Here is a 14,894-nt window from a genome sequence, read left to right on the forward strand (position 1 = left end):
TTTATGCATGCGCTGTATAAATTTGATTTGACTACATACATGATTTGGCCGTTTCCTTTTAGAGCTTTACATGCGGTGGCCCTGGTGCTACCGGTTGTGATCTGCATGCATGCGCGTGGCGTTCGACCGGTGATCGTGGTCCGTTAGAATTTGCATGCATGGGCCATGTTTTCTGGTAATTTTTTTATGGCTTTCCTTTCCGTCTCTTTCGGATGCGGCGGCCGCCTACAATGGTGTTCTGTGGAAGCCTCTCTGTCTCTCTTAGATGCGGCTACCGCCTTTGAAGATACGTCTAGAAGTCTCCCGTTCGATCGCTCCACCGCCCTAAGTGGCTATAAAAATCATCTTTGCCGTGTGTTTTCCCAATCCTGATTGTGCCCACGTCCGTTCCCCCACCTCGCCGGCGGCACTCGCTGGAGCCCCACTGCTGGGCCTCGCGCCTCTCCTTCACCGGCATCGGCCCTCCTTTGTCCGCTCCGTCGAGGTGGAGTCACATCCATGAGAAGGCGTACGGGATGCGCATGGAGGCCACAACAAGCAGTCCACGGACTGCCCAAAAAAATTGACGGTGGCCGCCGTCGCCGTCGAGCGGTAGGGCGCCGGCTGCTACGTCCTCGCCTCGCTTAGCTCCTCGCTTAGCGACCGTCATATGGGAGTCAGCTGCTACATCGTCACCATGATCCACCCTCGCCGTAGCCGTCGCGTTGGCTGCTCCAAGCACGTCAGAATTCAGGAAGGCCGCAGGGGCGCAGCCACTGCTGATGGCGCCTCCCATCGAAGGATCTGGCTTCCCTGGCCGGCGTCGGGTCCATCCACCAGAGCCTCCACGGTGTTGTTCAACCGGTGCGACTGCGAGCCGCAGTTCCGGGAGCTTCAGCGGCAGCACGAGACGTACATAATTTGAGTGGATACGTAAATACCTACTACCGCGGCTACTCGACACCCCATCGGTGATGCTTTGGTCAGCCTGCTCCGACTGCTATACAGCCGTTGTGACGGACATGGGCGAGCCGCTGGTCCACTGGTGTGTGCGCGACGTGGTCACCGTTGGTTTCCGATCCCCGGTCGGCCACCCGTCCAAGTGGTTCCCTCCCCGTCGCCGCATATGCTGAGGTCCGGAAGCCGCTTGCCATCCATCTTTGTTTGCTATTAGGCATCTTTGTTTGCTATTAGGTGTGTAAATTACTCCCTCCGTTTCTAAATACTTGTCTTTCTAGGCATTTCAACAAGTGACTACATACGAAGCAAATGAGTGAATCTATACTCTAAAATATATCTATATACATCCGTATGTAGTAGTCATTTGAAATGTCTAGAAAGACAAATATTTAGAAACGGAGGGAGTAGATGAAATGTCGAAGGGGAATTGGACACTGCCGGCTGTTGTCGCGTGCACGATTCGTGCACTGGAAGAGGAGGATATTAAGAGCAGAAGACAAGCAAAGGCGACGACTTTAGATGCGTGACGTGACCTTGCATTCACTGTCTTGCGTTCGTTCTCCCAGTGGCGATGTCTCCGGGCGATACACCATGGGTGACGACTCTGATCTGGGATGGCCGTACATGGTGCTCGGTGGCCAGCGCACCTCTGTTCTATTCAGTTTCAGGTTTGGTCGTGTTCTGCGTGATGAGGATGGAATTAGTGCATGCTTGCTATAATAATGGATGTATACTCGTTATGGTTGGATTCTAGATTGATGCGCTTTGGACTAATGACCCAATGTGCCTATTTGAACAGAATCCAGAGTTGGACACAACATGCATACACGGAAACACCAACATGCATCCTTGAACTAATTATTTTCCTTCTTCACGTATTAGTAACTTCTCTATTCCCGCATGAAAAACCATTGTGCCATGGGACATGACATAAGTTTAAATGAACTATGTGCACTGCAAGAACTGAAGATTTGTTTCACTCTTACTGTAGGCTGTAGCAATACTCTTCACAGTAAAATAGTACCGATATTGTCATCTGAACAATTTCCCTAATATCATCCTATGAGTTTCAGAGAATAACTTCTTTACGGTCAAAGTATAATACTGTCGTGCAACATAATAAATCATTTCAGCGAGCTGCATTTTTCAAACCGAACAGGTCTGATTCAGTTTTAGTTTCTTTGGCCTTGCGAGGTGTGTAAACCATGACAACCAAATTAGAAGATCCTCGAGCTGAACTGGAACTGTTACTCTGTTTTGAGTTCCCTTTTGTGAAGTAGGCTGTACAAAAAATTGTACTTGCATTTTTTTGCATGCACATTAGTTGTTTGTGATAATTCAAGTGAGGGGAAATCAAATTCCTGGTCATTACTTTCTTAGGTACTCTGACTTTTCTTATTAGCCGTTCGTGGTTTTCACTGCAAAATCATGTTTTCTAGTGAGAAATTTACATTTAACAAGGAGAGACTTTATGTGAACCAAACACTCTCAGCTTAGTATGTACTAGCATATAATTAGTTCAAGATCATGGGAGAAATGTACAGTGTAAAATGGTATTTTTGAATATTTGAATGCAACTAAGAGTGTAACCTTTGGCGACATCTAAGCTTTCACCTATTCATTATTTAAAATTCAGTTTCATTGAAATTTAGGGCATGTTTATTTTTGGGTGGGTGAAGCAAGCTTCCTTTGCATATTCACGTGAAATATAACATGCATTTGGTCGATTAACCATCTCTTGCTACAAACAATTACTTCAGGATCTTGCACAAACACTCTCACGGTACAGACGAAACATTGACTACCATATTTTTCTTTCCCAAGACAAATATAAGCTATAAATGATTGTAACGTGTGCGACCTATAATGCGTCCTATCTTAATAGGAATGCAGCAATGTGTACTTCCTACTTCTTGAAATATATCAATTATTTGATGAATAAACCTATATATGTTTCCAAATCTGCCTTTTATGCATTGCTTGACTTATTGGAATCCTCAAATTGCACAACAACACTCTTTGTCTTAAGTCCAATTTAGACACAAAAAGTTAGCAACTTTCGTATCGACGCATCAACGGGGCGCGGCGTGCCGCGACGCGGGTATGGCTAGTAGTAACTAAAATGGAAAATTAAAACAGAGACGGGGCAGTTCTTCTTTTGCCGAATGAGATGAGAGTTGAAGCATCCATTCTTCACTGGATGGTGAAGCTTTAGTAATATGGACGCCCATCAGTTTCAAACAAGAAACAAAACACATATAATTGCAGTAAGAAAACTAAATTGTGGGACCTACCATTAAAATTTCCCTAAGTCACAACATTCTGTAGAAAAAAGATATTCTGAACACACCAAACCAGCTAGAAAACAAGGCAACTAAGTACCAAATTTACTAGGTTGAAAAGAATAGTAACACTCAAGATAAATACTACTAGTACTGATATACACATAGATTTCTTTTATCTGTATAGGACAAGTAGTATTATCATGAAGATCAAATCTGAAGACGTACTCAAAACTCTATTTTTAACAAAACACAGCTAATAACCATATGGAAGGATATCCAGGGTAGAACTTGATCAAAACTTGGATACAATCTAGACCATATCAGGTCAACGTCATGTTTGGTGTTTCTTTACCCTTTCTATTGTTTGTTTTTGCAGCTTACTGAAATTTTGGCTAGAAGAGGCATGAATCCTATAATGATCAAGCAATCTGCCTGGATCTTGTAGCCAAGTCGAGATGCATCATTGCTGCTGAGACGAACTTCATGGCCCTCCCTGCACACACACAAACAGCCATCAAATCAAAAAATAGTTCCAGAAGCATAGGTGCATATCCCCTCCATTGTTTTCTCCTTGTCCCCCAAAACTATTCTAAAACTCTGTCTTTGTTGGTCCTATGAACGCTTGCAAAATAAAAAACACATCATCACCTCCCAGGTAACAATCACATCACAACAAATCTAGTAATTAATTGAACCCTTCGTAATGGTGTTAGACTATACTTGTAGCCTGCACCTACGTGCTCCTGATGTATGTGTACAAGCATGTACGGTCAGCTGTAATGCCCGATCGTGCAGCCAGTTCTCTCCCTGTAGTGGCGCACGATCGCAGGACGTGGGACTCCCCATGATCTCTCTCGGCAGCTCATCCAACTGTATATATCCCTGCCAAGAGCATAATCAAAGTGTGTGAGTTTCCCCCCCTAGTTTCTCTGTTCAACAAATGGAAATTTGGAACATAACTTACTGGAATTGGAGATGCTCACCTCCTCCCGTGCACTCCCACAACCAACCAAAATTCAACCAGAACGCAAACAATGATGTCATGAAGTAGACCATGCACGACCACCCCCTGTAGTTTCGCTGCGATCACAACCCAAAGCTCGACGTCGACCGCAATCACCAACCACAGCGCTGCAAAACAGGAGCCGCCGGACATCACGCCATCCCACCTTCCCATCGACCAAAACAACGTCGAGCCCACCAGCGACTCACCACCCCTCCGATCAGCACACTGCCCCCCAGTCAGCCAACTGGTGACTTGCCTTCAAGCGAACCCGCTGAGCACCACGCCGCCGTTCGCCGTCGCTACTCTCGAAATCGTTCAGAGCTTCTGTTTCCAAAAAAAAAAAAAAACCGTCCCCTACAGATTAGAAAAGGTGGAGAGGTGGGCATGCTTGGAGCGTCGTAAAAATACCTCAACGCTGTTGTAATTTTGCAGCGTGGATGGTGGGCTTTTTTTCCAATCGGCAGAACGGTGGCTTCGCTGGATGCACAACGACACACGGTCTGACTCGGTCGGTCGGCCAGGGTGAGGAATAAGTTATTCTTCACCCTGGGTCTTAAATAGACTTTCTATATATATATATTCCGCACACATTGTACATTATTTGCATACATCAGAAATATTTTTTGTACACATTTTGTAATTTTTAAATACATGATTAACATTTCTTTCATATAATTGTTTTGATGTTTAATTTTCTTCATGCAAATTGTACAGTTTTCATATACATTAGAAACATTTTTGTATACACATTTAACATTTTTATTTAAATGCGTTATTAAAAAATTGCAATTGAGTATGTAAAGTTATTTTTATAATAGATATATTTAGAATATTTTGGAATATAAATGTGAAATAAACACTGAAGGCATGTGGTCCTGCAGGGCCCACCCATTCTGGTAGCTGCAACGCGAGGCAGTGCTACGTCTGGCTGTAAGCGAGACATAGTCGTGCCCGACCGGGGTGAGGCTTTTTTGTTAAAATGCCGCTTAGGGCAAGTTTTTTTTTTCAAACTGTCGATCTATTTATTTTAAATTATGGTAGTATAATGAACACAAAAAATAATAAAAATTACATCTAGATTTGTAGATTATCTAGCGACGACTACAAGCACTGAAGCGACTCGAAGACGCGTCGCCGTCATCGCCTCTTCCTCGTCGGAGGCAACCACAACTGGTTGTAGTAGGCAGTCTGAAAATCATCGTGCTAAGGCCCCATAGGAACAACACACTAGAACAACAACTATCGACGATGAAGAGAAGTTTATATCGGAATGATCCAACCTGAAGACACATGAACAAAGACTAGATCCGAGCGGATCCATCAAAGACAACCACCGACCGAATCCCGGGAGATTCACAAAAGACGCACCTCCACACGCCCTCCGACGATGGTAGACGCACCACCGGGACGAGGACTAGGCAGGGAGAATCTTATTTCATCTTCAAGAAGCCGCCGACGTCTCATCTTTCTGAGTAGGACACAGATTCCGACAAAACTTGAATAAGCACCTAAAAACAGAGCGGTCTCGCCAGTAAAGGCCGGGATCCACCGCGCACCCATGACCCTAAGGAACACAGTAGACGTGGCAGATCGGCAGCGCCACCGTCGTCAGGAGGGAGAAACCCTAGCCGCAGATTACAAAAGGGGCTGCTGCTCTGTTGCTCCTTCCGCTTAGGGCGAGTTCATTGTTCGTCCACGTGAATCTGGCACCAGATGGGATTTATCCCTAGCCCCACGCAGCAGGTTAAAATCCCCTCCTACCAGCACCCATTCCTTGTACTCATTCGAGTAGTTTTAGAAAAAAAAAAGGGACATGATGGTGTCCATTCCGTCCCCATTCCTTGTGCCGCCGTTGATCGTTCAACGGAACCCCAGGGAATATTAAGCGTACGTACGTCGGTACGTGTACAAATCAGAACGCGGCGGAGCGGCGCTAGAAGCAACCTCGCACGTCACCGGCAGCGAGCAACGACGACCTGGCACTTCTCGGCGCGCACGCGTGCTACGCTACCACATGCATATATACCACCTACCTCAGATGGACGCCAAGCGAGAGACCAAGCCGCGGTTTCCATCGCAGCCCTACCGGTTGATAATTCAGCAGCGGTGATATCAGTAGGCAAGAAGCCGTCGCCGTCGACGTCGCGGCACGACGCGGAGGAGGCCGTCCAAGAAGTAGAGAGAGGAGACAACAGCGGCGGGGACGTCGCCGTGATGCAGCGGACCGAGAGCAGCAGCAGAAGCGGCGGGAAGAAGGCGGCCGATCAGCGGCGGTACAGCCGGTGCTTCTCGGGGCTGGAGATCAGCATCGGTTCGGGCCCGCTCAAGGACGTCGACGCCGGGAAGCTCAAAGGCCAGATCAGGAAGTGGGCCAGGGCCGTCGTGGGCTACGCGCGCCAGCTCAGCTTCGGCTCGCCGAGGTCCTCCCCTCGCAAGTCCGGCGACGGCGCCACGCCGAAGTCGGCGGCCGTCCGGTCCAAGTCTGGCCTCGGCGGCGCCAGGGGCGGCCCTCCCTCGGCCGAGCTGCCACCGTGAAAGCTTTGGTAGCTTACAAGAGTACTCCTTGACCGGTCGGTTGCGTGTGACCATGTAGAGTTATGCAGCTTCTTCCTTTCTTCCTCCTATCTTATAACAGTAAAAATTTATTTGATTTGTTTTCCCATGCTTGGCTTGATTGTCTCTTTCGGTTGAGTAAGATTCTTTGATTTAGGTGGAGTTTGATTCTCTAGTCCTAAAACTTTTTCTAGTCCTTAGAACTTTCTAAAAAAGACTCTTAAGAAGTTGTTTCTAAGGACTTTTAGCAAAAAGTCTCAAAAAAGTCACACCATGTTTAATTTGTTAGGGACTTTTTCTAGTCTCAACACAAAAAAGTCTATGGAACCAAACACTCCCTTAACTGTTCGTGCGTAGATACCAGATACCATGGATGCTTCAATTGCAGCGTAACTATATCCATACGGAGCAGTCTCGATCGTTTTGTAAACTTAATTATTTGTCTACCATTGATGGTGTGGTGATATTCTACCACCTTTCACCGTGAGGAGTATCATGAACTAGTATTATGTGTATGGTATTATTTAGTTATATGCACAATATAATCTATGATAAGAACTGTTTGGAGAATGTAGCAGAAATTTAAAATTTTTCTACGTGCCATCAAGATCTATCTATGGAGAAACCAGCAACGAGGGGAAGGAGAGTGCATCTACATACCCTTCTAGATCGCTATGCGGAAGCGTTCAAGAGAACGGGGTTGAAGGAGTCGTACTTGTCGTGATCCAAATCACCGGAGATCCTAGTGCCGAACGGACGGCACCTCTGCGTTCAACACACGTACAGCCCGGTGACGTCTCCCATGCCTTGATCCAGCAAGAAGAGAGGGAGAGGTTGAGGAAAACTCCATCCAGCAGCAGCACAACGGCGTGGTGGTGGTGGAGGAGCGTGGTACTCCAGTAGGGCTTCGCCAAGCACCGCAAGAGACGAGGAGGAGAGAGGTAGGGCCGCGCCAGGGAGAGATCAAATCGTGTGTCTTGGGCAGCCCAAAACCCCCACTATTTATAGGAGAAGGGGAGGAGGGTGTGCCCCCTCTAGGGTTCCCACCCCTAGGGGGGCGGCAGCCCTAGATGGGATGGAGGGGGCGGCCAAGAGGGGGAGAGGGGGGCGCGCCCTAGGGTGGGCCTTAGGCCCATCTGCGCCTAGGGTTTCCCCCTTCTCCTCCTAGCTGCGTCTTGGGCCTTGTGGGAGGCGCACCAGCCCACTCAGGGGCTGGTCCCTTCCCACTCTTGGCCCATGCAAGCCTCCGGGGCTGGTGGCCCCATTTGGTGGACCCCCGGGACCCTCCCGGTGGTCCCGGTACGTTATCGATAAACCCTGAAACTTTTCCGATGATCAAAACAGGACTTCCCATATATAAATCTTTACCTCCGGACCATTTCGGAACTCCTCGTGACGTCCGGGATCTCATCCGGGACTCTGAACAACATTCGGTTACCACATACAAACTCCCTTTATAACCCTAGCGTCATCGAACCTTAAGTGTGTAGACCCTACGGGTTCGGGAACCATGCAGACATGACCGAGACGTTCTCCGGTCAATAACTAACAGCGGGATCTGAATACCCATGTTGGTTCCCACATGTTCCACGATGATCTCATCGGATGAACCACGATGTCGAGGATTCGATCAATCCCGTATTCAATTCCCTTTGTCTAGCGATATTGTACTTGCCCGAGATTCGATCGTCGGTATCCCGATACCTTATTCAATCTCGTTACCGGCAAGTCTCTTTACTCGTTCCGTAACACATCATCCTGTGATCAACTCCTTGATCACATTGTGCACATTATGATGATGTCCTACCGAGTGGGCCCAGAGATACCTCTCTGTCACACGGAGTGACAAATCCCAGTCTCGATCCGTGCCAACCCAACAGACACTTTCGGAGATACCTGTAGTGTATCTTTATAGCCACCCAGTTACGTTGTGACGTTTGGCACACCCAAAGTATTCCTACGGTATCCGGGAGTTGTACAATCTCATGGTCTAAGGAAATGATACTTGACATTAGAAAAGCTTTAGCATACGAACTACATGATCTTTGTGATCCCGTTATCAACGACATCCAATGTCCATGGTCAGGAAACCGTAACCATCTATTGATCAATGAGCTAGTCAACTAGAGGCTTACTAGGGACATGGTGTTGTCTATGTATCCACACATGTATCTGAGTTTCCTATCAATACAATTCTAGCATAGATAATAAACGATTATCATGAACTAGGAAATATAATAATAACTAATTTATTATTGCCTCTAGGGCATATTTCCAATAGTCTCCCACTTGCACTAGAGTCAATAATCTAGTTCACATCGCCATGTGATTAACACTCACAGGTCACATCGCCATGTGACCAACATCCAAAGAGTTTACTAGTGTCACTAAACTAGTTCACATCACCATGTGATTAAGACTCAATGAGTTCTGGGGTTTGATCATGTTTTGCTTGTGAGAGAGGTTTTAGTCAACGTGTCTGCAACAATCAGATCCGTATGGACTTTGCAAATCTCTAGGTCATATTATAAATGCTGCTTCCACGCTCCACTTGGAGCTATTCCAAATGGTTGCTTCACTATACGTATTCAGTATCTCTACTCAGAGCTATCCGGATAGGTGTTAAGCTTGCATCGACGTAACTCTTTACGTCGAACTCTTTATCACCTCCATAACCGAGAAACATATCCTTATTCCTCTAAGGATAATTTAGACCGCTATCTGGTGATCTACTCCTAGATTACCTTTGTACCCTCTTGCCAGATATGTGGCAAGGCACACATCAGGTGCGGTACTTAGCATGGCATACCATATAGAGCCTATGACAAAAGCATAGGGGACGACCTTCGTCCTTCCTCTTTCTTCTGCCGTGGTTGAGCTTTAAGTCTTAACTTCATACCTTACAACTCAGGCAAGAACTCCTTCTTTGGCTGATCCATCTTGAACACCTTCAAGATCATGTCAAGGTATGTGCTCATTTGAAAGTACCATTAAGCGTTTTTGATCTATCCTTATAGATCTTGATGCTTAATGTTCAAGTAGCTTCATCCAGGTTTTCCATTGAAAAACACCTTTCAAATGACCCTATATGCTTTCCAGAAATTCTACGTCATTTCTGATCAACAATATGTCAACAACATATATTCATCAGAAATTCTATAGTGCTCCCACTCACTTCTTTGGAAATACAAGTTTCTCATAAACTTTGTATACACTCAAAATCTTTGATCATCTCATCAAAGCATACATTCCAACTCCGAGATGCTTACTCCAGTCCTTAGAAGGATTGCTGGAGCTTTGCATACTTATTAGCATCTTTCAGGATTGACAAAACCTTCCGGTTGTATCACATACAATCTTTTCTTAAGAAAATCGTCGAGAAAACAATGTTTTGACATCCTATCTGCAAGATTTCATAAATAATGCAGTAATCGCTAATAGAATTCCAACAGACTCTTAGCATCGCTACGAGTGAGAAAGTCTCATCATAGTCAACTCCTTGAACTTGTCGGGAAAAAAAATTAACGACAAGTCGACCTTTCTTAATGGTGATACTTACCATCATTGTCCGTCTTTCTTTTAAAATCCATCTGTACTCAATAGCCTTACGACCATCGAGCCGTTCTGCCAGTCTACACTTTGTTTTCATACATGGATCCTCTCTCGGATTTTATGGCCTCGAGCCATTTATCGGAATCCGGGCCCACCATCGCTTCTCCATAGCTCGTAGGTTCACTGTTGTCTAGCAACATGACTTCCAAGACAGGATTATGTACCACTTTGAAGTAGTACGCATCCTTGTCATCCTACGAGGTTTGGGAGTGACTTGATCCGAAGTCTCATGAACAATATCATAAGCTTCCACTTCAATTGGTGTAGGTGCCACAGGAACAACTTCCTGTGCCCTGCCACACACTAGTTGAAGAGACGGTTCAATAACCTCATCAAGTCTCCACCATCCTCCCACTCAATTCTTTCGAGAGAAACTTTTCCTCGAGAAAGGACCCGATTCTAGAAACAATTCCTTATTGCTTTCGGATCTGAGACAGGAGGTATACCCAACTATTTTGGGTGTCCTATGAAGATGCATTTATCCGCTTTGGGTTCAAGCTTATCAGCCTGAAACTTTTTCACATAAGCGTCGCAGCCTCAAACTTTTAAGAAATGACAGCTTAGGTTTCTCTAAACCATAGTTCATATGGTGTCATCTCATCGGAATCATGTGGTGCCCTATTTAAAGTGAATGTGGTTGTCTCTAGTGCCTAACCCATAAACTATCATGGTAATTCGATAAGATACATCATGGTATGCATCATATCCAATAGGGTGCAGTTATGATGTTCGGACACACCATCACACTATGGTGTTCCAGACTGTATTAGTTGTGAAACAATTTCCACAATGTCTTAATTCCGTGCCAAACTCGTAATTCAGATATTGTTCTCTATGATCATATCATAGATATTTTATCCTTTTGTCACGACGATCTTTCAACTTCACCCTGAAATTACTTGAACCTTTCAATAATTCAGACTCGTGATTCATCAAGTAAATGTACTCAACATCTACTCAAATCATCTGTGAAGTAAGAACATAACGATATCCACTACACGCCTCAGCACTCATTGGACTGCACACATCAAAATGTATTACTTCCAACAAGTTGCTTTCTAGTTCCATTTTACTTAAAACGAGGCTTTCAGTCATCTTGCCCATGTGGTATGATTTGCATGTCTCAAGTGATTCAAAATCAAGTGAGTCCAAACGGTCCATTTGCATGGAGTTTCTTCATGCATATACACCGATAGACATGGTTCGCATGTCTCAAACCTTTTAAAACGAGTGAGTCCAAAGATCCATCAACATGGAGCTTCTTCATGCGTTTTATACCGATATGACTTACGTGGCAGTGCCACAAGTAGGTGGTACTATCATTACTATCTTATATATTTTGGCATGAACATGTGTATCACTACGATCGAGATTCAATAAATCATTCATTTTAGGTGCAAGACCATTGAAGGTATTATTCAAATAAACAGAGTAACCATTATTCTCCTTAAATGAATAACCGTATTGCGATAGACATAATCCAATCATGTCTATGCTCAACGCAAACACCAATCTTGATGGTAGAGGGAGCGTACGATATTTGATCAACCTTGGAAATACTTCCAACACATATCGTCATCTCACTTTTAGCTAGTCTACGTTTATTCCGTAGCTTTTATTTCGAGTTACTAACACTTAGCAACCGAACCGGTATCTTATACCCTGGTACTACTAGGAGTACTACTAAAGTACACATTAACACAATGTATATCCAATATACTTCTACCGACCTTGCCAGCCTTCTCATCTACCAAGTATCTAGGGTAATTCTGCTCCAGTGGTTGTTCCCCTTATTACAGAAGCACTTAGTCTCAGGTTTGGGTTCAACTTTGGGTTTCTTCACTAGAGCAGCAGCTGATTTGCCATTTCATGAAGTATCCCTTCTTGCCCTTGCCCTTCTTGAAACTAGTGGTTTCACCAACCATCAACAATTGATGCTCCTTCTTGATTTCTACTTTTGTGGTGTCAAACATCGTGAATGTCTCAAGGATCATCATATATGTCCCCGATACATTATAGTTCATCACGAAGCTCTAGCAGCTTGGTGGAAATGACTTCGGAGAAACATCACTATCTCATCTGGAAGATCAACTTCCACTCGATTCAAATGATTGTTGTACTCAGACAATCTGAGCACAAGCTCAACAATTGAGCTTTTCTCCTTAGTTTGCAGGCTAAGAAAATTATCGGAGGTCTCATACCTCTTGACGTGGGCACGAGCCTGAAATCCCAATTTCAGCCCTCCAAACATCTCATATGTTTTGCGACGTTTCAAAACGTCTTTGGTGCCTCAACTCTAAACCGTTTAACTGAACTATCACGTAGTTATCAAAATGTGTATGTCAGATGTTCGCAACATCCACAGACGACGTTCGAGGTTCAGCACACTGAGCGGTGCATTAAGGACATAAGCCTTCTATGAAGCAATGAGGACAATCCTCAGTTTACGGACCTAGTCCGCATAATTGCTATTATCATCTTTCAACTAAATTTTCTCTAGGAACATATCTAAACAGTAGAACTGAAGCACGAGCTACGACATAATTTGCGAAGATCTTTTGACTATGTTCAGGATAATTAAGTTCATCTTATGAACTCCCACTCAGATAGACATCCCTCTAGTCATCTAAGTGATTACATGATCCGAGTCAACTAGGCCGTGTCCGATCATCACGTGAGACGGACTAGTCATCATCAGTGAACATCTTCATGTTGATCGTATCTACCATACGACTCATGCTCGACCTTTCGCTCTCTTGTGTTCCGAGGCCATGTCTGTACATGCTAGGCTCGTCAAGTCAACCTAAGTGTTTCGCGTGTGTAAATCTGTCTTACACCCGTTGTATGTGAACGTTAGAATCTATCACACCCGATCATCACGTGGTGCTTCAAAACAACGAACTGTCGCAACGGTGCACAGTTAGGGGGAACACTTTCTTGAAATTTTAATGAGAGATCATCTTATTTACTACTGTTGTTCTAAGCAAATAAGATGCATAAACATGATAAACATCACATGCAATCAAATAATAGTGACATGATATGGCCAATATCATATAGCTCCTTTGATCTCCATCTTGGGGCTCCATGATCATCTTGTCACCGGCATGACACCATGATCTCCATCATCATGATCTCCATCATCGTGTCTCCATGAAGTTGTCTCGCCAACTTATTACTTCTACTACTATGGCTACCGGTTAGCAATAAAGTAAAGTAATTACATGGCGTTGTTCAATGACACGCAGGTCATACAATAAATAAAGACAACTCCTATGGCTCCTGTCGGTTGTCATACTCATCGACATGCAAGTCGTGATTCCTATTACAAGAACATGATCAATCTCATACATCACATATCATTCATCACATTCTTCTTGGCCATATCACATCATATAGCATACCCTGCAAAAACAAGTTAGACGTCCTCTAATTGTTGTTTGCATGTTTTATGTGGCTGCTATGGGTTTCTAGCAAGAACGTTTCTTACCTATGCAAAAACCACAACGTGATATGCCAATTGCTATTTACCCTTCATAAGGACCCTTTTCATCGAATCCGATCCGACTAAAGTGGGAGAGACAGACACCCGCTAGCCACCTTATGCAACTAGTGCATATCAGTCGGTGGAACTAGTCTCACGTAAGAGTACGTGTAAGGTCGGTCCGGGCCGCTTCATCCCACAATGCCGCCGAATCAAGATTGGACTAGTAACGGTAAGCATATTGAACAAAATCAACGTCCACAACTACTTTGTGTTCTACTCGTGCATAAAATCTACGCAATAGACCTAGCTCTGATACCACTGTTTGGGGAACGTAGCAGAAATTCAAAATTTTCCTACATGCCACCAAGATCTATCTATGGAGAAATCAGCAACGAGGGGAAGGAGAGTGCATCTACATACCCTTGTAGATCGCTATGCGGAAGCGTTCAAGAGAACGGGGTTGAAGGAGTCATACTCGTCGTGATCCAAATCACCGGAGATCCTAGTGCCGAACGGACGGCACCTCCGCGTTCAACACACGTACAGCCCGGTGACGTCTCCCATGCCTTGATCCAGCAAGGAGAGAGGGAGAGGTTGAGGAAGACTCCATCCAGCAGCAGCACAACGGCGTGGTGGTGGTGGAGGAGCGTGGTACTCCAGCAGGACTTCGCCAAGCACCGCAAGAGACGAGGAGGAGAGAGGTAGGGCTGCGCCAGGGAGAGATCAAATCGTATGTCTTGGGCAGCCCAAAAACCCCACTATTTATAGGAGAAGGGGAGGAGGGTGCGCCCCCTCTAGGGTTCCCACCCCTAGGGGGGCGGCAGCCCTCGATGGGATGGAGGGGGGCAGCCAAGAGGGGGAGAGGGGGGCGCGCCCTAGGGTGGGCCTTAGGCCCATCTGCGCCTAGGGTTTCCCCCTTCTCCTCCTAGCTGCGCCTTGGGCCTTGTGGGAGGCGCACCAGTCCACTCAGGGGCTGGTCCCTTCCCACTCTTGGCCCATGCAAGCCTCCGGG

General features: G+C 45.4%; 1 protein-coding gene across 1 annotated transcript; it reads left to right on the forward strand.

The window, feature by feature from the left end:
* Positions 1 to 1,001: 1,001 nt before the first annotated feature.
* On the forward strand, positions 1,002 to 6,890 carry LOC119272692. The gene is made up of 3 exons (XM_037554121.1): positions 1,002 to 1,084; positions 1,506 to 1,607; positions 6,147 to 6,890. Exons 1-3 carry the CDS (start codon positions 1,002 to 1,004, stop codon positions 6,763 to 6,765), a joined length of 804 nt encoding a protein of 267 aa, XP_037410018.1. The 3' UTR covers positions 6,766 to 6,890.
* Positions 6,891 to 14,894: the final 8,004 nt, after the last annotated feature.

Source organism: Triticum dicoccoides, chromosome 3A (assembly GCF_002162155.2).
Source record: "Triticum dicoccoides isolate Atlit2015 ecotype Zavitan chromosome 3A, WEW_v2.0, whole genome shotgun sequence".
Classification (NCBI taxonomy): Eukaryota; Viridiplantae; Streptophyta; class Magnoliopsida; order Poales; family Poaceae; genus Triticum; species Triticum dicoccoides.

Coding starts and splice junctions, on each gene's coding strand:
- LOC119272692 (XM_037554121.1), top strand. CDS start 1,002: ATGGGCGAGCCGCTGGTCCACTGGTGTGTGCGCGACGTGGTCACCGTT. Junction 1,085..1,505: donor GTCGGCCACCCGTCCAAGTG/GTTCCCTCCCCG, acceptor TCGTTCTCCCAG/TGGCGATGTCTCCGGGCGAT. Junction 1,608..6,146: donor TCTGTTCTATTCAGTTTCAG/GTTTGGTCGTGT, acceptor TGTACAAATCAG/AACGCGGCGGAGCGGCGCTA.